Source organism: Balaenoptera borealis, assembly GCF_965194805.1.
Source record: "Balaenoptera borealis genome assembly, chromosome: 1".
Lineage (NCBI taxonomy): Eukaryota > Metazoa > Chordata > Mammalia > Artiodactyla > Balaenopteridae > Balaenoptera > Balaenoptera borealis.
The window spans coordinates 115,954,015-115,977,853 of record NC_138860.1 but is presented as its reverse complement, the minus strand read 5'-3'; the positions used below and the strand labels follow the sequence as shown (position 1 = coordinate 115,977,853).

The following is a 23,839-nucleotide window of genomic DNA, read 5'->3' as shown; positions in this document are numbered from 1 at the left end:
CTTTTGACTCTACAGACACCCTGTTCTATTTGCCATATTCAGAATTTTCTCTGCTCAGGTCCGGCTGGCTGCCACTCCAACCACGTTATAGACTGAATGCTTGTGTTCTCCAAAATTCATTTGAGGAAACCCTATCTTCCAATGTTCCCATATACTTGGAAGTGGGCCTTTGGGGAGGAAATTAGGTAATGAGTATGGGGATTTCATGAATCTGATTAGTGCCCTTATAACAAAGAATCATGAGGTTCTCTCTCCGCCTCCTCCCTTTCCCAAAAATATGAGGACACAGTAAGAAAGTTGCCATCTGTAAAGCTGCCAGAGGACCCTTACCAACAACCCAACAGTGCTGGCACAGGCTTTCAGACTTACAGCTTCCAGAAATGGGGAAAAATAAACGCTCTTGTCTTAGCCAACCAGTCTATGGTAATTTTGTTATAGCAGCCTCAGCTAAGACAAACTATGATGCTCATCACTATGGTATGTACTTGGGCTTCTGATGTTTAAATGCCAACAGGTGGCCTCCATGCGTCAGGATCTATAATCCCCAGTACTATCAGGACATCCAGTTCTTCAATGATACATCACGTCTTTGGCCCTTGCCTGCAGCAGAGAGTCCACCAATGAACATTCAAGGACGATGGGATTCCTCTCACCAGTGCATATTCTTAATGTTTAGTAATTTTCTTCCAATACCTTAGAAGTGTAACTCAAAGAGAGGAAGTGAAGGCTCCTCTAGCTGAGATTTCAAGGGGTAACAGGAAAGTTTATACCTTCTTTTTGAAGCAAATATAAGGGATTAAAAACAAAGCCAAAGTGAAAACAAGATTAAGATGCAGATTTTATGCTTTCTAGTATTCTGGTCCAACTCATTGAACAGACGGATGTCATTTCTAGAAGCAATGAGCAATTTCATCATCTAATAGTCAATTTCACATTCCATTTATTATCATTTTTAGTATTATACTTTATGTTTTCTTTGTTATTTGAGAAATGATAATACAAGCTTTCTTTACAAAATTGAAAAGATAGAGGATATAATGAAAAGTATGTGTCCCTTCCATCCCTAATGCCAAGCTGTTCTCCCCAGAAGGAACCAATGATACCACTTTCTAATGAATCTTCCAGAGGTGTTCTATGTGTACATATATATGAGTGCACATAATAATTGCATTTTTTATGGTGAACAGATTATACAAACTGTTTTGTACCTCATTTTTTTCACTCTACTCTATATCTTCAAGGTTGTTCTATATTTATACATATAAACCTCCACTGTCAATTTATTTACTGGCTACACAGTATTCCAGTATATGTACATGGAAAATGTATATTACCAATTTATATAGATGGACATTTAAGTAGTTTCCAATCTTTTGCCATTAAAAGGGTTGCCTCAACGGTCCTCTTGTATGTATGTATGTATGTATATATACATATATATGATTTTGCACACATATATTTCCTAAAAGTGAACATACTATATCAAACTGTCCATGCATTTATTCTATCTCATGTGGGCCAGGCATTGATATTTTCTAGTTACCACTTTTTATATTTAAAGATTTGCTGAATGAAAGTGAAAAGCATTCACACCAAACATAGGCCAGAGCATGTACATATATTATGCATCTATAATTTCTTTAAAAGGAGAGCTATTTCTTTTTAAATAGGGAGCTCACACCGCTCACAATATGACCAAGAAGTTTGCCTGGAGTGCACAATAGTGAAGAGATCTCTCTGCCAAATTTGTCCAAGGCTAATGCCAGCCAGGGAGTATCATCATCTTTAGTATTATCAATCATATTTTTCAAATGATTTATCTCTGCATTCACCTCCTCAGATTTCTTTCTAAATCCTTCTTTAAGCAGAGCTTCCTGGACCTAAACAAAAAAAAAAGTGAGAAGGGAAGTAAAACTTTTTAAATCCCCATTTTTTTTCAAGGATTACATTTTGTCAAACTTTAAAACTTTGTCAAACTATCTTTGTTTCACTCCTAAAATTGTTCTTTCTTACTCAGTCATGAAAGGAGAATTTTGTAACACAGAATATCTACTGGTTTGGATCTGAACACTAAGAGAAAGTATAGTTTACAGCCTTACTAATATTCACATACCATTGGGTTTTGCCAAAAAGCTAAGCCTGACATGAGGACAAATATATGTTCCAGCCAAAAAATGAGAGGTGAGAGGTAACCTTGGTCTGATTGCACTAATTCTCAGTCCCACTCAGGATGGTGCAGTCACCGAAATCATAGAAATCTGTTATAAACACATCCAGATGGACAGTGAGAGAATTCCCTCTATGCCACATGATAGCTTGGGTATCTATCCACACCTGGAGACAATGCAGCAAGTTTAGAAGCCGTTGCCTCTCTATGTTTTTAAGTCTGGACATTTCTGATAGTTTTATGACAGCATAGATCTACCTCAGGGTCTTTGGGTGGTAGCAAGGTTCCTGGTAATTGGCAGTGATCCTGGTAAAGCAAACCAGTTGCTGCTCATATTAAATATATGTGGTTGGGATATCTGTTTCATGAAGCCTCATGAGATCATTTACAAATTCTCAAAATGGATATCCAAACACTATTTATATTCTCCAAGGGATTGGAGGGGCCATAATCATGCTGAACTCTCCAGAGTCTACTTATAGAGTAGGATTCAAAGGCTTTGGAAGGATTCAAAGGCTTCAGGGTATTAATAAATCACAAGCAGTAAATGGCAGTGGTGCTTCCCCCCATAGTCTTGCTGTAACCTGCGCCCATCCCTTCCTGCTGTACAAGGGTAATGACCGTCAAGCACTACTAAGGCCACAGCCTGCCCTACCTTCAGCTTGTGCTCCAACATCATATTCTGCTCTCTCAGCAGGTTTTCTCTTTCCCTCGCCAGCTTCTCTGTCAGCTGGGCTATGTTCTCCTGGAGGCTCCTCTGTTGTGCTTCCATCTGCTGCTTCTGCTCTTGCAGTGTCTGTTTCAGCAGCTCCTGTTCCCTCTCAGCTGTCTCCCTCCTGGCCCGCTCCTCTGCCCCAAGAAAGTTTTAGAGAGGGATGAAAATAAGGTAAGGACTGATCTCTACCCTCCTGACCTCAGAGACCAAATAAAATTGGAAAGGGAGGTAGGAAATCTCTGAAATCCAACCCCCGACCGTGTCCACACCACCAAGAGCACATTTCAGAATGTGATGGGAGAGGCTCTGTCTGGCTGACGTCTAACCATGTCCAACCACAACTCCCCTTGCTGTTTTCGGATGTAGCAGAGTTGTTCCACAGATGGAGAAGAGGCTCCTGGTTATCAGGAAGGTTTTGCTCTCACACCTGTCAGAGGGAACTGCAGGACCGCCAGAGCCCTACGCCGTACCTACTACAGCCTTCTCCCCATCAGTGAGGGCTTTATCTGCCTGCAGGATGGATTTCTCTATTGCCACCTGTGACAGCAGAAAGCTCTGGAGGACTTCGTTTGCCTGAGGAACCAAGAAGGAGCACAGAACTTACAATTCCATTGAGGAGATTAGTGCTGCAAAAACAAGTATGTCCATGTAATTTTTGCTTCATGTTTAAAATTCTACAGTGGTTCACTACAACAAGCCTAAGCTCCTTAGAGTGACCTGTCTTCCTCCAGTATCTAGCCCCGTGCTACTTCCTTCTACCGACTCCAGATTCCAGCCAGTCAGAACTATGTTCAGTTCTACAAACCCAGGATCTCTGGTGCTTTTATATATTTCTCTTCCCAATGTGAAATACTGCCTCTAAAATGTGCTGCTGTTTTCCTCTGCTACTTGCTGTCTGTAACTTTAGGCAAGTTAGTTTAACCTGCTAAGCCTCTCTGTTCAGATGTTTAAAATGTTGACAGTAAGTGTAGATGCTTCTTAATGTTATTTGAAGGATTAAAGAGTCTAGCGAAAGAGCTTTATTGCCTATGGCTATAGGCAATAACAGTTCAAAATATGTCAGCTGAATTCTTATTATCATTATTACTTTTTTATTATTACATTTGTTACTATCACCTATGTAGCCCATTTTCACAGGTTCACAAGTGTTATAACTTTGTATGCAATTGTCTGTGTATTGGATTTCCTCTCTTGTGATCAGCCTTGAGTACAAAGACTCTGATTTGTAAATCGTCTGCACTTGGCACATCAAAAAGCATGTTGTTGGATGAAGAAATGAACAATTTCTGTTCTGTCTCATGAGTTTTAGAAATCCATAGTCATCTTCTGGGAATGGACATTTCTCCTCAGGAATAAAGAACATTGTACGGACCTCAAGAGCTAAAGCTGTCATGATATGCCCATGCTCTCTCATTACCCACACCTGGTGCTGTGGTCTCAGATTTTCAGAAGACCCCCTTGACTCTATTCTGTAGACTCCCCATGCTCCCCTTATTCCTCACCTTCACTCCTTTCCTGGGCACTTGGCAATAGTCCCTTTTAAGCATTTCCTTTGCTTTCCTGTAGAGTTCATGACCTCCAGGAACAGAAAAAGTGCCTGCTGAAATACTTTCCATTAGGGCCTTGGAAAGCTCATGAAGTTTATCCTGGCAGTATTTGACAGATGCCTGTTCATTCTGCAGCAAGAAACCCTCCTTCTTATCCTTTATGATTTCCTGCAAGGGAAATGTAGAGGGATGTCACCAGAAGCAAGGAACAGAGGAGATAAATTTCCAAGGAATCTGATAGAAGGATTGGTCTGACTGTGGTCCTCATGAGAAAAGCATTCTGTTGGAGTACAGGGAATAAAATAGCAATCACAAGATTTGATCTATTCACAATCTTGAAAACTCTCTGTAAGACCACAGGAAAGTTTCTTAGCCTCCCTTCAGGTTCTTCATCTGAAATGTTGGAGTTACATTATCTAATCTCTGTGGTTCCTTGCAGCTGTGACATTCAGTGATTCTATATTCAATGATACAAGGAGCAACCTAAGTGGAAAATGGCCTGGAATGAGGGGCTGATAAGAGAAATTTTGGTTGCTGGTCATGGGAGTGTGTTCACAGGAAAAGAAACCAGCTTAAGAATGACTTTTGGGTGCTCTGGACAGTCTTGGAATCCACAGAAGTATTTACTTTATGAAGATATCTATACTGATTTTACATCAGAAATGAGAGACATTTCCAGATAAATTGCCTGAGGTTTGGCAGAAAAAAGAAGGAAATGTAGTCCTTTGAAGTCCTATCCCTGATGGGGACACAGACTACTTTATCCTTGAGAGACGGATGAGCCATGGGTTCAGTAAAGGCTCTGCTAGGCTTCTGACAGATGCCTCTTCATTCTGTCATATTCTCCCCTTCTTCAAGAGGAGGGGACAAACAGTAAATACTAAGAGAAATTACCACAAGATTCTTCTGGAATTCCTGATTTTCATCCTTGAAGGAGTGCTCCATGAAGATTGCAATGGCTTCCCTCTCACAGGCTGCGTGCACCTCCAGAAGCTCCTGGAGCGTGTCCGTGGGGAGCCTCAGTCGCTGGGTCATCTGCTCGCTGTAGTGGTCGGCTGCCTTCTGCACAGCCGCTGAGTTCTCCAGCTGGGCCAGAGTTGTCACTGCGTTCTCCAAACAAGGTACGGCTCCGGTATTGATGGTATCCACGTAGGTCACAACCAGAGTCCTCAGACCTGAATAAGCCAGGACATTTAAGGGATAAATATTAAGTTATCAGTCAGTAGGCACCAGGATTCTGAGGCTACATTTCTAAGGTCACACACACACACACACACACCACTTCCCCCTTCTACTATCCCTACCTTCATTTTCCTACTGACTCTTCATTTTTATGGTTTTCCAGCCCAGAGGGCGGAAAAAAATTAAAAATTTACCTGTATGTAAAATACTAGGGGATATCTGAAATATTGAAAGCAAGATAGATTACAGAGGTATTGAGATGAGACAGGGTATATCAGATTATATCAGATTATATTTATTCCCAATTCTGAGGCTTTGAATGGAATTTTCAGTGATTTATGGGCTAATATTTATTTTTGGACCACTGTAAACTCCAAAAATATTTTTTGTATTCTCTTTGTGAAGAACACTTACTATACAAGACTTCCCCTGAGAAAATGGAATTTTGTTTTTATACCCAGATAGTGAATTTTTTTCTTAGTGTAGGTATTTTTCAGATAAGTGGAAGCCACAGATTTCAGTGACAAAACTTGCAGTTTGGGGGAGAGATTTTTAAATCTCCGAAAGTAAGATAAGTATAAAATATACACATTTCTTCATGGAGTATGAATGTCTGTAAAACCTAAATTCCATACAGAATCAAACAAAACTACTGAAAAACACATATATAAAATATTCAACGGGCCCATGGAAATGGGAAAAAGAGTCTCACGGTTCCCAGTGACTGTGATTCCCTCTCTGAGGGTCTTGGTTTTTGCATTGGTGAAGATGTAAGAACAGAAATTGTTCGTTTGTTCCAGGAATTTAGGATCCAGTTGGTCTTCAGACACGTTCTCAATATCAGCTAGAAGTTCTTTGTCATTTGTTGGCCGGTCAAAGACAAAACATTTCCGTGTTGGAAAGAAATGCCTGATACACTCTCTGGGTAGATTTGATGTTTGGGCTTTGGGATTCTTGCCTGAGGGACAGAAAAACAGAGATTAGACTGGGAAGAGTCTTGGGACAAGGGAGCTAATGGTTTTTATGACAGGGATTTGTGTATCTTTGCTGTCTTCTATGTTTATAACTCCTTTAACATAGACATTCAGTACTTCTATGCACATCAAACTTATACCAATGATGTAACTCTGGAGAGAAATTTGGGGAGACTTCTGATCCAGTAAAAGAAACCTATGGCTGGTATCCCCAGACCTGCACATGGTAGAGTAGTTGTCTATTAGATGTTTACTGAACTAATGGCTAAAAGAATGAAAGGTCAAGTGTAACTTTTTGCTCCACTTAATCTCATGTAGGAATTGAGCTGTGGGACTAAAAAGAAGAGCCACAAAAAAGGGATAGTGAACAATATCAGGAATATTAGGAATGACACCAGATTATTTAGGGAAAATGATTTTGATGCTAAAAAATAATTGGTACAGAGTTAGCTAATTTTTAGGTAAAAATACTGAAGGGTAAATGTACCTAAAACGTAATTTTAAGATGTCACCACTAATCAATAACTTCTTTGACATAAAGGATTATATTTGATCTGACAGTTGTCTTCTCCCACCTAGCCAATTTCTCAACAAATATTTTGAGAAAGCATAAATAGAAAAATGAAAACAAAAAGGAATATATCAGAATTGATATATCTTTCAAGATTTCATCAGATATACCCACTGTAAATGTAACCCATTAAAATAATTTATTAATTTGTAATTCAAGCATGGGTAAATATATGGGAATTAGGAGAAAGCTGTGACATGGAATGTAAAATGAATGTTCTAAAAATTATTGGAAATATTGAAAAGGCATAGATTGAAAAGACACACACTTCTTCAGGATTACTTAGAACATAAAGTCATTTTGTACATGATATACTATACAGGATTAGAAAGTTCCCTCTTTGAGAAAAATAATACCTAACTATGTGAAACGCACTTTTTTTTCATTAGATTGACTTTTCATTTTAATTTCATGTCTAACAAGTATCTTGTCAGTTGTTTTCCTCAACAACAAAAGCAGAAGCCAAAATAGGGAACTCAAGTGTCTGGTCTTTAGAAGATTTAGCACCCATTGTAATCTGAATGCTAAGTTATAAATGGTATGAAAAACAAATTGGTTTTGAATAATTTCACTTTACCTTACACTTTACTTTTCTTAAGAGAACTTAGACTCCAGTCGCTAGAGCTTTGCAATCCGCTTTCCAGCCACAATTTCTACAGACTTTGATCTAGTCTCAAATACAAATGCAGCCCCAGAGATGGTGGACGGTGTGTAGTAGATCCCACCCTCTATTGGACCATCCACTGTCCAGGCCATGCTCTGATACCTGGAATCAGCTTCAAGGCATTCTCCAGGTACTCATCTTCTGTGATAGGGTGACCGTTTAACATCAGCTCCAGGGTGAAATCCCGTACAGTCCAGATAAAGTCTGGAAAGAAACTCACAAACTCTGTGGAATCTTCTACTTCATCAGGTCTTGAAGAGGACTTGGCCCTGATGAGTTCTGTGAGCTCTGTCACATAACTAGGAACTTGGTTAAGCAAAAGAAAACCCCTACACACAATTCCCACATTTCCCTAATTAAAAAGTATTATAATCACTCTCTTTTGCCTTGAGTCCCCTCCACTCCACTAAAGGCAACTAAATAACAGGGAAGGAGAAACTGACTCTGTCTCCATTCCCAAAAACTCAGTGAAACTTGGTGGCTCAGTTCCTGGAAGGATACTGCAGTTGCTCCAAGGCTTGGTGGTTGATGGTGCTCATGCTGTTGTAAACAAAGCTGCTACATAGAAGCACAGCCAGGGCAAAGATCCACGAGTCATTCTTAGGGTCACCCTAGAAAGCACATTTGAACACGAGATTTAGGAGTTTACTCCTAAATTAGAAATTCATTCATACCTTATTCTATCATATTTTCATTTATTATTTCAGCTGACATACTCACCATGCAAAGAAATTGTTTGAAGAGAAACATAAATACAGATAACAGCTTTGACAATTACAAAGACATTTTTATGTTTCCAATTTTTTCATATATAAAATTGTTCTTATTTTCGTAGTGCTTTTTTTCCCCTCAATTGGATGAAGTAAAATAACATATACATAAAATCTAGTACAGTACTTGGTGTGTAATTATGTATTCAATGATGAGTGTTAGCACTTATTCATTCTACAAATATTTATTAATCATAGCCCATATAAAATATACCACAGTTGGCATAACTGGGTATTTAAATTATATCCAATCAATAAATATCTGCAGGAAGTTACTGAATGCTCCCCACTGTTTCTTAGATTTCAAAAAGCCATGTTAAAAATGACAATTATTCCTTTCAAGATGCCTATTTCAAAGCAGTGACAAACATCCATAACAATAAATGCAACAAAGATGACAGTACCTATAAAAAGCTTATATCTTAGTAATGTATATAAGCAGTTGAACTTATAGCTATAATATTAAATTAAAATTTATGTTTGTCAAGGAAGAATAGAGCTATGAAAGTTGGAGAAAGAATCTATGATATGAAAGCTTCCTCAAAGTCTTGAACTGAGTATTAAAGAATTGGTGGAATGTGGAATTGAAGAAATGAAGGTGGTCCCATAGATAAAAACACTCACAGAAGCAAAATTAGACATGGGAGAATACAGGGGTCTTATAATGAAAACAGAGTTATTTCATTTGACTGGAGCAGAGGGTGAGTAGAGCTCACATTTGAGCTCTAGTGCAGCCTGATGAAGGGCCTTAAAGGCCAGGCTAATGTGTTTGTATAAATCATAGCACTGTCTAAGTAATAGCATAAATCCAGAGATCATTTCTACTATAACGGTTGTGAAGCTATTCCCTAGAACAAATGCAAAAACTGTGATTCATGTCAAGAAGAGTCTATATGGGAGTTTGGGGGGGGGGGATAGTCTATTCATCACTTTATTTCCCCAAAACCCAATTTTTTAAAATAATCAATTAGGATAAGAAGAAGTGGTATTTATGACAAACAATAAATTATCAACAAGACTATATCATTGCTTGATATATGATTTTAAAATAAATACAGAATTTCTAATTCTCCTTTGGGAAGAAATAGAAAGCTATAGAAATTTAGATACTATTTCCAAATAAGTCTCAAAGTAAGTGGAAAAAAATAATTTATTTCATCCATTAGTAGAAAGCTAAAATACCAAAAATCCATCTTAAAATATTTCTTGTAGGACAAACACATGCCTTTATAGAAACAGCACATTCAGAGGTATCTTACAGCATTCTACAATGCTCTGTGAGCAGTTGATGAACTTCATCATAGAAAATATAAACCCATCTCTTAACTCCAACCCTCAAATACATTCTCCATCTGGTAGCTAAGAAGGTGAATCAGAAAACTTTCTCACTCCCAGGTTGATGTTTCTCCACTTTCTTACCAAGGCATCCTTACACTTAACTGTAAATTATGGAAATTGTGAGGTGCTGCCTGGATCACCTTTCAAGACTGAAGGACTTAGTCCCCCAGCTGTTGGGAGTGCTGGTGAAAGACAGTCCTCAGGTGCCAGGCCTCTTAATTAGAAAGGCTTCCAGAGCAGGCTTTCAATAATTTATCAGCACCGTTGTCCCAACTCAGGATAACTCAAAAGGACCATTCAACCTAGAGCTCACATGGAATTGACAGAAGTTGGAGATTGTGACACAGCACTTCTTCCTCTCTCCAACCTGCTTTTTTACCAATCATACTTTATTAAACCTGACTGCATATGTGTGGTCTTGTCAACTGGACTAAAGATTCTTTGAGGACAGGACCTTTATTTTGGTCACTGATATCTACAGTACTAAGTCCAAAGGTCTAGAATTCAGTTGTTCAACAATTATTTATTAAATGCAATCAAGTCATCCACACAGTGCCAAGAAATAAAAGATTTTATCTAACATACCATGATACCTTACCTAGAAGTGAGATTCAAACAAACCATAGTCTGCCTCATTTACTATAGGTGATTTCTAGACTTTACAAATAGACTACAGCAGTTAAATGTCTATGATTGTCAAGCAATAAGGAGAAAATCCAGAATAAAAAGGATTTATCTGTGATTTTCTGCCTTACCTTTTCCACATCGCCCAGGCCCTCTGTGTCCAGAAGGACCAGGGTATGGTCTGACTTGGAAGGGTGAGGCACACACCACATCCAGATGCCCTTTGTTTCAGACTGCACTGTAGAGCCCAGAGGGAAACCTGCAAGGGGAGGGGAAAAAGCAACATTCAGTTACAGCAGATAATCTAAGCAGCCCAGGGGCTACAAAGTCAGACTTACTGGAGTGTAAGTACCCCAGCATACAACATGGTGCTTTCTCTATTTCCTCAAGAATGTCCTACTTTGTCTGTCACCTATTTCAAGGAGGAGGGGATATTAATTGTGAGAATGATGCCAAGCAAGGGATGAAAAAGGAGACAAAGAGGTATCCATGAATCAGACAAAACAGAGGTCTCAGATAACCATAAGAAGAGTATTTTGAAAGAATGGTGAGGTTCAGAGGCAAAGAGAAGTGGATAGCAGTAAGATATGGGCAGGTAAAAAAGTGGAAAAAAGAAATTGAGATTATATTTTTTGCCAGACAAAATAATTTTTGAAAAGGGGGAGAGGTATCAGCCACAATAGGATATGAAGTCCAGGAAGGATTTTTAAGATGATAGATAATGAAACATCTTTATATGTTGATGAGAATATTCCATAAAAAACCAAAATGTGTTTTGAGAGAGAGAAGACACAATTGCAAGAGCCCAGTACTTAAGCAGGTAGAAGAAGGTGCGATTTTTTGCATACATATGAGAAATTTTGCTTTATAGGGATAAAACAAAAAATATGACAACAGATCACAATAAGGTAGTGATTTAGTGGTGAGAATTAGAAGTGAAACGTTGGCTTATTGAGAGGAATTTGGTTCTCCCTTCACATGACCAGGGAAGAAAATTAAGAGGCTGAGATATCAGCTGGAGTCAAACAAATGGATCCTGACCAAGTACAACACTCACCATGGTTCTGTCCTGTAAGACGGTTCATCAAGTAGGATTTGCCTGTACGATACAGTCCTACAATGGCCACCACCACCAATGGCTGAGAAATCTTCTCAAGAATCTGTAGAGCTTTCTGGTTCACTGACAGCAGCTCATTGTCATTTTCCACCAGACAAATGGGGTCCATCATGTTGGGTCCAGATGCCATGGCAACCTGCTAACCTAGAAGTGCTTCCTTGTAGAAATAAGATTATAAAGTCATTCCCTAACTCAGAGTCATACAAGCATTTGTCAACGTTGGACTTGGTTAGATTTCTGTACTTTCCATGAGACGAAAGCTAACCTAGAATTAGCAGACTACAGAGGTTTTCCTCCATCATTCCCTCAAATCTCTGATGATGTTTGTAGTGAAACACAGGCTATTATCACTCTCTATAGTTTTACTTCAATAATAATAATAAAATTCAAGTTATTGTTACTACTCACTGAAGGTCTACGATATACCAAGCTCTATGATACATAAAGTACATACCCACCTAAACTCATACTTAAAAGAACCAACCATGTTATTAGAGACATGAAACATTCAGCTTCATCACCCAACCTCTGGGGATCAGAGAAGAGCTGAAAGTTGCGTAATCATCAGTGATTAATTGTTTAATCAACCATCCCTATTTAATGAAGACTTCATTTAAAAAACTGAAAAACCCTAATTAAAAGGGTTCAGAGAGATTCTGACTTGATGAACATGGAGGTGGTCAAAGGATGGCATGTCTAGAGGGGACATGGAAGCTCCACACCCCTTTCTTACCTTTCTCTATGCATTTCTTCTATCTTGCTGTTCCTGGGTTGTATCTTTTTTTAATAAACCAGTAATCTAGCAAGTAAACTATTTTTCCTGATTTCTGTAAACCATCCTAGCAAATTATTGAACCTGAAGCGGAGATGGTGGGAACCTCCAATGTATAGTCAGTTAGAAGTCCAGTTGACAACCTAGACTTGTAATTGGCATTTGAACTGGGGGGCAGTCTTGTGCAACTGAGCCCTTAACCTGTCGGGTATGGACTAACTCTTGGAAATTAGTGTCAGAAGTGCTTAGTGTGAAAAAAATGCCCAGATATGTGGTGACCATAAGTGAAGTATGGAGAATAGAAAGTTGAGAGGAGAAATTGAAGTTTTCCTTTTCAGAGTGGAGACAAACAATAGATGATCAAAAGACCCAAGGAGAGACACTTTGGGAAATTAAGATATTTAAAAGCAGCACATACAGGGGAAAACTGAAAAGGCACACACAGGCTCAGGGAAGATGCATGCTGCGAAAAGCCTAAAAAGACTTTATGGTTTCTCCTTAGCTTAATCCCAAGCCTCAAAACCAAGGGCTAGCTTAGTGAAAGAATTCCTTGGCACAAAGCCAGTATGCAAAGAATGGGAAAGTTAGCTGCTTTTATAAATGCCCAATTTTCAACAAAAGCAACAACAAAACAAAAATCACAAGGCATACAAAGAAATGTATGCCCATTCAAGGCACACAAAGAAAATGTGGCCCATTTAAAGGAAAAAAATAAAGTAGTATGAAACACCCCTGAAGAAATACATGCACTAAGTGTTCTAGGCAAAGACTTTGAAATAACTTTCTTAAATATGCTCAGAAAGCTAAATGAAAACACAAAGAACTAAAGAATACCAGAAGAACAACATGTGGGGACTTCCCTGGTGGTCCAGTGGTTAAGAATATGCCTTCTAGTGTAGGGGACACAGGTTCGATCCCTGGTCGGGGAACTAAGATCTCACATGCTGCAGGGCAACTAAGCCCATGTGCCTCAACTACTGAGCCTGCACAGCACAACTAAAGAGCCCGCATGCCTCAACTACAGAGCCCACGCGCTCTGGATCCTGCACACCACAACTAGAGAGACTGCACGGCACAACTACTGAGCCCATGTGCCATGGAGCCCACGCACTGTAACTAGAGAGAAGCCCGCGTGCCACAACGAAAGATCCCATGTGCTGCAACTAAGACCTGAGACAGCCAAAAATTAAATAAATAAATAAATAAATAAATAAGCTGTAACTCCATCCCATCCACACATTTCTTAAAAAAGAAAGAAAAAGAAAGAAAAGAAAAACAATATGTGAACAAAATTTTTAAATCAACAAAGTGATAAAAATAATAAAAAGGAACCCAGTAGAAATTCTGAAACTGGAAAATACAATAACTGAATTTAGAAATTTTCTAGATGGGATCAGATTTATGCAGTCAAAAGAAAGAATCAGCAAACTTAAAGCTAAGATATCTGAAGTTATCAAGTCTCAGGAGCAGAAGGAAGAAAGAATTTTTTTAAAGTAATATAGCCTAATAGATTTATGGGATATTGTCAAGTAGACAGATATATGCATTATGGAAGTCACTAAAGCATAAGGGGAGAGGCAGGGCAGAGATATTCTTTGAGGAAATAATCACTAAAAAATTCCCAATGTGACGAAAGACATGAATCTACAAATTCAAGAAGTTCAACAACTCAAATAGGATAAATAATTAGAGTCCCATGCTGAAACGTATTATAATCAAACTGTCAAAAGACAAAGAGAGAATCTTGAAAGCAACAAGAAAGAAGCAACTCATCACAACCCACCACCTAAAAGAATTAGAAAGAGAAGAACAAACAAAGCCCAAAGTCAGCAGAGGGAAGGAAATAATAAAGATCAGAGAGGAAATAAATAAAATAGAGATCAAAAAACAATAGAAAAGATCAATAAAACCAAGAGCTGGCTTTTTGAAAGGACAAACAAAATTGACAAACCTCTAGCCAGGCTCACCAAGAAAAAAAGAGAGAGGACCCAAATAAACAAAAAAAGAAATGAAAGAGGAAAAATAACAACTGCAACCTAAGAAATACAAAATAACATAAATGGATACTATGAATAGTTATATGCCAACAAATTGAACAACCTGGAAGAAACTGACAAATTTCTAGAGACATAGAGACTGCCAAGTCTGAGTCAAGAAAAAACAGACAATTTGAACAGACCGGTCACTAGAAGTGAAATAGAATCTGTAAAAACAAGCAAACAAACAAAAAAACTACCATAAAACAAAACCCAGGACTGGATGGCATCACTGGGGAATGCTACCAAACATATAAAGAACTTATACCTATCCTTCTCTAACAATTCCAAAAATTGAAGAGGAGGGAACACTCACAAATTCATTCTATGAGGCCACCATTTCCCTGATACCAAAACCAGACAAAGGCACCACAAAAAAAGAAAATTACAGGCCAATATCTTTGATGAATATAGATACAAAAATCCTCAACAAAATATTAACAAACTGAAATCAACAGTACATAAAAAGAATCATACACCATGATCAAGTTGGATTCATTCCAGTGTCACAAGTATGGTTCAATACAGGCAAATCAATGTGTTATGCCACATTAACAAAAGGAAAGACAAAAATCACATGATCATTTCACTAGATGCAGAAAAAGCATTTGACAAAATTCAATATCCATTCATGATAAAAACTCTTGTCAAAGTGGGTATAGAGGAAGCATATCTCAACATAATAAAGTCCATTTACGAGAAACCCATAGCCAACATAATACTTAATGGTGAAAACTTGAGAGAGCCTTCCCACTAAATTCAGAAACAAGACAAGGATGCCCACTCTCATCACTTCTCTTCAACATAGTATTGGAAGTCCTAGCCACAGCATTCAGACAAGAAAAAGAAATAGAATGTATCCAAATTGGAAAGGAAGAGGTAAAATTGTCACTATTTGCAGATGACATGATACTCTCTGTATAGAGAACCTTAGAGTCTCCACCCAAAAACTATTAGAACTAATAAATGAATTCAGCAAGGTTGCAGGATACAAGATTAATATACAGAAATCTCTTGCATTTCTATACACTAATAAAGAAATATTAGAAAGAGAAAATAAAGAAATCTCATTTAAAATCACATCAAAAATAAAATAAACTATCTAGGAATAAACTTAACAAAGGAATTGAAGACTATACTCCAAAAACTATAAAATATTGATGTAGGAAATTGAAGATGATTCAAAGAAATGGAAAGACATCCAGTGCTCTTGGATTGGAAGAATTAATGTTATTAAAATGGCCATACTACCCAAAGCAATCTACAAATTTAATGCAATCTCTATCAAAGCATTTTTCACAGAACTAGAGCAGACAATATGAAAATTTATATGGAACCACGAAAGATCCTGAATTGCCAAAGCAATCCTGAGTAAAAAGAGCAGAGTTGAAGGTATAACCCTCCCAGCCATCAGACTACATGACAAACCTACAGTAATCAAAACGGCATGGTATTGGCACAAAAAAACAACACGTAGCTCAGTGGAACAGCATAGAGACCCCAGAAATAAGCCCACACTCATATGGTCAATTAATCTGTGACAAAGGAGGAAAGAATATACAATGCAGAAAAGACAGTCGTTTCAACAAGTGGTGCGGTGAAAACTGGACAGCCACATGTAAAATAATGAAATTAAAACATTCCCTCACACCACATACACAAATAAATTCAGAATGGTTTAAAGACCTAAATGTAAGACCTGAAACCTTGAAACTCCTAGAAGAGAACATAGGTGGAACACTCTGACATCAATTGTAGCAATATTTACTTAGATCAGTCTCCTAAGGCAAAAGAAATCAAAGCAAAAATAAACAAATGAGATATAATTAAATTTAAAAGCTTTTGCATAGCAAAGGAAACCATCAATAAAACGAAAAGACAACCTACAGAATGGGAGAAAATATTTGCAAATGATGTGACCAACAAGGGGTTAATATCCAAAATATACAAACAACTCATACAACTCAATCTCAAAAAGCAAACAATTCAATCAAAAAGTGCACAGAGGGGCTTCCCTGGTGGCGCAGTTGTTAGGAATCCACCTGCCAATGCAGGGGACATGGGTTCGAGCCCTGGTCTGGGAAGATCCCACATGCCACGGAGCAACTAGGCCCGTGAGCCACAACTACTGAGCCTGCGCGTCTGGAGCCTGTGCTCCGCAACAAGAGAGGCCGCGACAGTGAGAGGCCCGCGCACCGCGATGAAGAGTGGCCCCCGCTCGCCGCAACTGGAGAAAGCTCGTGCACAGAAACGAAGACCCAACACAGCCAAAAATAAATAAATAAATAAATAAATTTATTAAAAAAAAAAAAAAGTGCATAGAAGACTTGAGTAGACGTTTTTCCAAAGAAGATATACATGGCTATTAGGGACATGAAGAAATGCCCAACATCACTAATTACTAGAGAATTGCAAATCAGAACCACAATGAGCTACCACCTTACACCAGTCAGAATGGCTATCATCAAGAAGATCACAAATGACAAATATTGGAGAGGATGTGGAGAAAAGGGAACACTCATACACTGTTGGTAGGAATGTAAATTGATGCAGCCATTAAGGAAAACAGCATAGAGATTCCTTAAGAAACAAAAAATAGAACTACCATATGATCCAGCAATCCCATGCCTGGGTATATATCCAGAAAAAATGAAAACTCTAATTCAAAAAACATACATACACTCCAATGTTTTTAGCAGCACTATTTACAATAGTTAAGGCATGGAAGCAACCCAAGTTCCATCAACAGATGACTGGATTAAGAAGTTGTAGTATACAGACAATGGAATAATATTTGGCAGTAAAAAGAATGAAATACTGCCATTTGCAGCAACATGGATGGACCTAGAGAATATTGTGTTTAGTGAAATAAGTGAAACAGAGAAAGACAAATAATATCACTTATGTGTGGAAACTAAAAAAGAATACAAATGAATGTATATTCAGAAACAAATATAGAAACAAAGTCACAGATGTAGAAAACAATCTTGTGGTTACCAAAGGGGAGAGAAAAGAGGGGAGGGACAAATTAGGGGTATAGGATTAACAGATAAAAAGTACTATATATAAAATAGATAAGCAACAAGGATAAAGATAAGCAGCAAGGATATAGCACAGGGAATCACACCCATTATCTTATAATAACCTTTAATAAAATATAATGTACAAAAATACTGAATCATTATGCTGTATGCCTGAAACTAACACAATATTGTAAATTAACTATACTTCAATTTTTTTTTTTTAATTTTTAAAGAAAAAAGAACTCTTTCCATAAAAACTGCTCTCAAAAATGAGGTAGAGCTTAAGACATTTCCAGATAAAGAAAAGCTGAGATATCCGTTACTACTAGACCTGTCCTGGTAGAAATGCTAAAGGGTTGAAATAAAGGACACTAGACAGTAACCAGAAAACCATAAGAATATAGAAAGATCTCTGGGAAAGGGAATTTATCGGTAAATATAAAAACCTGTATTATTGTAATTTGGGGTTTAATTACACTGTTTATTTTCTACAGTGTATAAGAAACAAATACATAAAAATTATAAATCTATGTTAATGGATAGACAATATATAAAGATGTAATTTTGTCATTAATAACATACAGTGAAGGGAGGAAGGAAGAACAATGAACAAGTAGAGTTTTTGTATGCATTTGAACTTAAGTTGGTATCTATTCAAAATAGATATTATAAGAGTGTTAATGTAATCACCCCAGCCATCACAAAGAAAATATCTATAGAATATACACAAAAGGAAATGCAAAGGGAATCAAAATATGTCACTACAAAAAAATCAACTAAACATAAAAGAAGCAGAAATGAAGAAAACGAGAAACAAAAAGCAATAAGACATAAAGAAAATAAATAACAAAATGGCAAAAATAAGTTCTTCCTTATCAGTACTTACTTTAAATGCAGATAGATAAAACTTCCCCTAGTCATACGTAAATGGATTAACTCTCCAATGAAAAGGCATAGATTGGCAGAATGGATTTTTTTAAAAAGTGCTCCAGCTATATGTTGTCTAACTCACTTTAGATCTAACGATGCACACAGGTTAAAAGTGAAAGAATGGAAGAAGATATTCTATGCAAATCGCAACGAAAAGAGAGGTGGGGTGGTTATACCTATACGAGACAAGAGAGAATTAATGTACTTCAAACATTATTAAAAGAGACAAAGAAGGACATTATGAATAGGTAAAAGAGTCAAGTCACTAGAATATAAAACAATTCTAAATATATATGCCTCAAACATCAGAGCTCCAAAATACATGAACCAAGCGTTGACAGAATTGAGCAACAGAGCACTCAAGAATAATAGGAGACTTTAAAACCCTACTTTCAATAATGGGTAGAAAAACCAGACAGGAGGTCAGTAACAAAATAGAGGACTTGAACAACACTACAGATTAGTTGGACCTAACAGACATATATGGCACACTCCCATCCAACAACAGGAGAATACACATTTTCCCAGGTGTGCATGGAATACTTCCAAGGATAGACAATATTTTGGGCCACAAAACAAATCTTAAATTTTGAAAAGTCTGAAATCATGCAAAGTATCTTTTCTGATCACAGTGGAATAAAACTAGAAATTAATAGCCAGAGTAAAACTGGAAACTTCACAAGTATATGGAAAATAAACAACACACTCTTAACCAATGGGTCAAAGAAGAAATTCCAAGAAATTTCTCAGTTGTGCGCCAGCAGCAGCACAAATTCCTCAGCAATTCCACTTCAGGGTATATACACAAAATTATTAATAGCAGGGACTTGAACAGATATTTGTACACCAATGTTCACAGCAGCAGTATCTAAAATAGCCAAAAGGTGAAACAACGCAAATGTCCATCAAGGGATGAATGGATAAACAAAATGTGGCAAGTCATACAATGGAATATTATTCAGCTATAAAAAGAATGAAATTCTATTATGTTACATTGATGAACCTTGGAGACATTATTCTAATTGAAATAAGCCAGACACAAAAGGAAAAATATAATATGATTCCTCTTATATGAGCTACCTAAAATAGTCAAATGCATAGACAGTAAGTAGAATAGTGTCTAGCACGGGCTGCAGGGAGAGGGAATGTGGAGTTATTGTTTATTTAAAGGGTACTGAGTTCCCATTTGGGATGGTGAAAATATCTGGAGATGGATAGTGGTGATAGTTGCACAACAATGTGAATGTACTTAGTACCACTGAACTGTACCCTTAAAACGGTTAAAATGGTAAATTTTAAGTTAAATATATTTTTTCATAATAAAAAAGTTAAAAGAAAAAAAGCAATCTATTTCTCTGTGCCATGCTACGGCAACCAATTAATTGGCAGAATAATCTTCTTCAAAGACATTGGTTATCCTATAAGTTCCTTTATCAATAACCAGTGGTAGCTTTCAAGTGACCATCATACACCAAAATGTGCTAACACTTTAGTGTGATCCTACGTGCTCATCTTTTACCTGCAGGTATAGAAGAGTGTTAAGTAGAAGCAGCAGCAGCTGTGTGGGAATGAGGTCAATAAAAAGGATGCAGCCTCCCTTTCAAAAAGAGAAGGCAGGAGACAGGAGAATGTCTTGTATCTTAAGGGATTCAGGCTGAAGCACTTAGCTGAGAAGGGTCAGGTTTTTTTGCAACTTAGTCCCAGAAATGAGAATAAGAATAAGAATAAAAATGCAAATATCATTTTACATTACATTGAGAGACATATACATATATTTAGAGAGAGAAAGCAAATCTAGCAAAAGATCACCACCGGGTAAATCTAGGTGAAAAGGATATGAGATTTCCTTGTCATTGTTTTCCAAGGCAAAGTTTGATTTGAAAAATTAAGTATTAAAAGCACAATTATACCATGGGTCTCCTGGCATATTTTTGATTGCTATTATATTAGAAGTTTCCTATAATATCTATGCATGTTTCATTATCAGAATATATAAACATGATATTATATTCAAATATCTCAAATATTCAGTTTTATATTTATAGGTCAAATATTCAAGATGCATCTAATACTATCAAAAAAATACCAAAAAAAAAAAAAAAAGAAAACCGAAAGAACAGCTCTATCAGTTACTACTCATGTGGCCTTAAACAAGGAGTCTCACCTAGTTAAACCTAAGTTTTTAAAGATTGGGGGTGGTGGTGGTGGTGGGATGAACTGGGAGATTGGGACTGACATATATACACTAATATGTATAAAATAGATAACTAATAAGAACCTGCTGTATAAAAATAAATAAATAAAATTAAATTGAAAAAAAAGATAATTATAGGGGTAATGTGAGAAAAATTATAGGTCCAGCCTGGAGAATGTTTTGATAATAAAATTAAATACTATAAGCTTATATCCGAGCATAGCATGCAACACAAAATAGGATTTCAGTACATGTTTGTTGAATTAGATGAAGATTTATCCACAATAATTGCACTGAACCAGTTGGTCCATTTGGTGCATTTGAACACAGTCTGTGAACTCTAGGTTACTAAGAAACAAGGTCTACAAATTAAAATTTTTTATCAGAGCAAAGCAGCAAGCAAATTCAAAAACTGCTCCTGCACCATCTCCTTTTGTCTAATTCTTCAGTGTGGGGAGTAAAGAATACAAAGGAAAACATGGGCCTCTAGCAGCTACATTATAATTTCTGCAATTGTCCAGTCCCCTCTTTAGAGTGAAGACTAAAGGAAGCTGTAGGAAGATGTGAGAGGAACAACTGCAAACAACTTTATATATGGAATCTTAAAAAAAAAAAAAAAAGGTCATGAAGAACCTAGGGGCAAGATGGGAATAAAGACGCAGGCCTACTAGAGAATGGACTTGAGGACACAGGGAGGGGGAAGGGTAAGCTGGGACAAAGTGAGAGAGTGAGTGGTAGTGTATATATGGACATATATACACTACCAAATGTGAAATAGATAGCTAGTGGGAAGCAGCCGCATAGCACAGGAAGATCAGCTCGGTGCTTTGTGACCAGCTAGAAAGGTGGGATAGGGAGGGTGGGAGGGAGGGAGATGCAAGAGGGAAGAGATATGGGGATATATGTGTATGTATAACTGATTCACTTTGTTATAAAGCAGAAACTAACACACCATTGTAAAGCAATTATACTCCAATAAAAACGTTAAAAAAAAAAAAAGACCCCACCCATTCAAAGGGCTAAAAATAAGATAAAAGGGGGAATCAAAAAACCCTGCAGGGGTGCCCCACACTCTCCTCTGAGTGTTTCCTTTTGCCTTTGCCTCAATAAACTGCTTCTTTGTTCTCTTTGCTCCAAAAAAACCAAAACCAAAACCAAAACCAAAAACAAACAAACAAAAACAGATCTGCAGATCTGTGATTTCTTAGCTGTGAATAGGCTACAGAATTTTTAACTTCAATTAACAAAGTACAACTGTTCAGTCCTGCTCAGGATTGGTTTTCAAAATTTGATCTACAGAAGAATCATCCAGAGGGGTTGTTAAACCCAGATTGTACAGATTTTTTAAATGCTACAAAAGACTCCAATGTCACTATGAAAAACAAACCTACAAACACAAGGGCATGGGGGAGAAGAGAGAGGGAAGAGAGAGGAGGGGGAGCCAGAGAGAGAGAAGGAAAAAGAGAGAGAGTTTTGAAGAGATTTTTAATTTTTAACTAATAAAAGATCAGCTATGTGGGGACTACATTTATCTCTACATAGATATTTTCAGAGCTCTCGCTATGAAGCTTTCTTAAGTATGACTGATAGAAAGATTCAAAGAAACGATCTCTTTAGATGATAATTGCCTATAACCTCCTTGGCAGAGACTGTCTTATTCTCTTAATTCTAATGCCAACCACAGAGCTTGATAAAGCAAGACAGGCAAGCTCCCATGAGGACGCTTTCGAGGAGCAGCACATCCAGGGAGACAGAGTGTGCCCCTCACTTTGCAGACCTTACTGGTCCAGAGAAGCTGAGCGTCCTCCAAACTAAAGCCAGCCATAGACCTCTGCACCCCAGACAATAAGCAACCTGCCCTTTCTCAATTGTCACTTTGAATCAGAAATCAATTTTGGGTTGCACATAAAAGAGATAGACATACCTGCTCCACACACACCAATGGCAATGATTTGGCAAAGATTTCTTGACTGTTACACCACCTTGCCTCTCACCCCTTGCTCACTTGCTCCTTGCACCTTTCTGTCCCTCCTTTATCAAAGCTAAAACAGACTGAGCAAGCCAGTCTTCCCTTCCTGTAGAGTAACGGGATAAAACTGAAATTGAAAGTGAAAGTAATTCCCGCTGTTTCTGGGAGAGCAGAGTCGTGCCAGATCTGGTGACTACAGCACGAATATGGCTGTGTGGTGCAGGGTGAGAGGAAGTTAGAAAAAGCCAGTCACCCAACAGTCACATCCTAACACATTCCCCCAGCTTTCTTTGGGCCTCCCCACATTGAAGGCTTTCCTGGCCTCTCTTCTTGGTACATCTCTCCCGGGTGTAAGGTTGCTTATGGTGGCTTAAGTCTCCTTGGCAAACAAGAAAATTAGAAAATCCATGGCACAAGTGTAAGCAAAGCAGTATAAACCAAGTATATTTCAAGTATTTTTCTCTTAGCGAGGATTCCTGAGTGCTTTGTTAGTGAAGAGCTCTTAACATTTTAGCCTGTTCCCTAATATATATATATTTAATGAAACGAGTATCTTTTATAATAATTAGAAAATAAAGATAAGTAAAGATGAAAATGAATAACCCTTCATGGTATTATCCGAGGGTGCTCGCTAATGGCTTGGCATTCTTGTACTTCCCCCAAACATGGACCCTCTCCTAACATAGGTACAACCCCTTTTCTACAGAAGTTTAGCCAGTTGGACCAGTTTCAAAGGGATTTATTCAGTCAGATAGGAAAGTGATTGGGTGTGCCTGTTTGTTAGTGAGGAAGGAAATGGAGCAGCTTGTAAGAGAAAAATGGAGGTGCAGTAGGAAGACGTCCAAGGAAGTCAGGCTGTGAGAACAAAGGAGCCCTCCTCCTTCCTCCTCTTCTCCACCTTCCCCACCATTCTCCTTGTCTGTGGAAACTTTTCCATAAGAGGCCAGAGAGTAAACACTTTAGGATTTGCAGGCCACAGATCTCTGTCACAACTATTCAGCAAAAGTATCCATAGGCAATGGGTAAACAAATGGGTGTGGCTATGTTCCAGTAAGACTTTATTTACAAAAGTAAGCCATAGGGCGGATTTGGCCTATGGGCTATAGTTTGTCCACCCTTGGTTTAGGTAAGTGTGATGCTACTACATGCTAGGGGTTGTCACCTTCTCATGTATCATTGCTTTACAGGCCAAGTGAACTTTGGTCTAAGTCCAAAGTCTCAGGCTGAGTATCTGCTTCTACGGCCA

General features: G+C 37.8%; 1 protein-coding gene across 2 annotated transcripts; it reads right to left on the bottom strand.

Moving 5' to 3' along the window:
- Positions 1 to 923: 923 nt before the first annotated feature.
- GBP6 (guanylate binding protein family member 6) lies at positions 924 to 22,930 on the bottom strand. 2 transcript variants are annotated; one of them, XM_082384557.1, is made up of 11 exons: positions 22,549 to 22,930; positions 11,610 to 11,822; positions 10,684 to 10,811; positions 8,322 to 8,431; positions 7,923 to 8,119; positions 6,324 to 6,569; positions 5,324 to 5,604; positions 4,385 to 4,597; positions 3,353 to 3,455; positions 2,823 to 3,016; positions 924 to 1,880 (listed from the first exon to the last, which is right to left on the bottom strand). In XM_082384557.1, exons 2-11 carry the CDS (start codon positions 11,797 to 11,799, stop codon positions 1,653 to 1,655), a joined length of 1,890 nt encoding a protein of 629 aa, XP_082240683.1. In that variant the 5' UTR covers positions 11,800 to 11,822; positions 22,549 to 22,930; the 3' UTR covers positions 924 to 1,652. The 2 variants fall into 2 exon arrangements, with proteins under 2 accessions (XP_082240683.1, XP_082240682.1); XM_082384556.1 differs by having other exon boundaries at positions 11,610 to 11,826; positions 22,549 to 22,928.
- Positions 22,931 to 23,839: the final 909 nt, after the last annotated feature.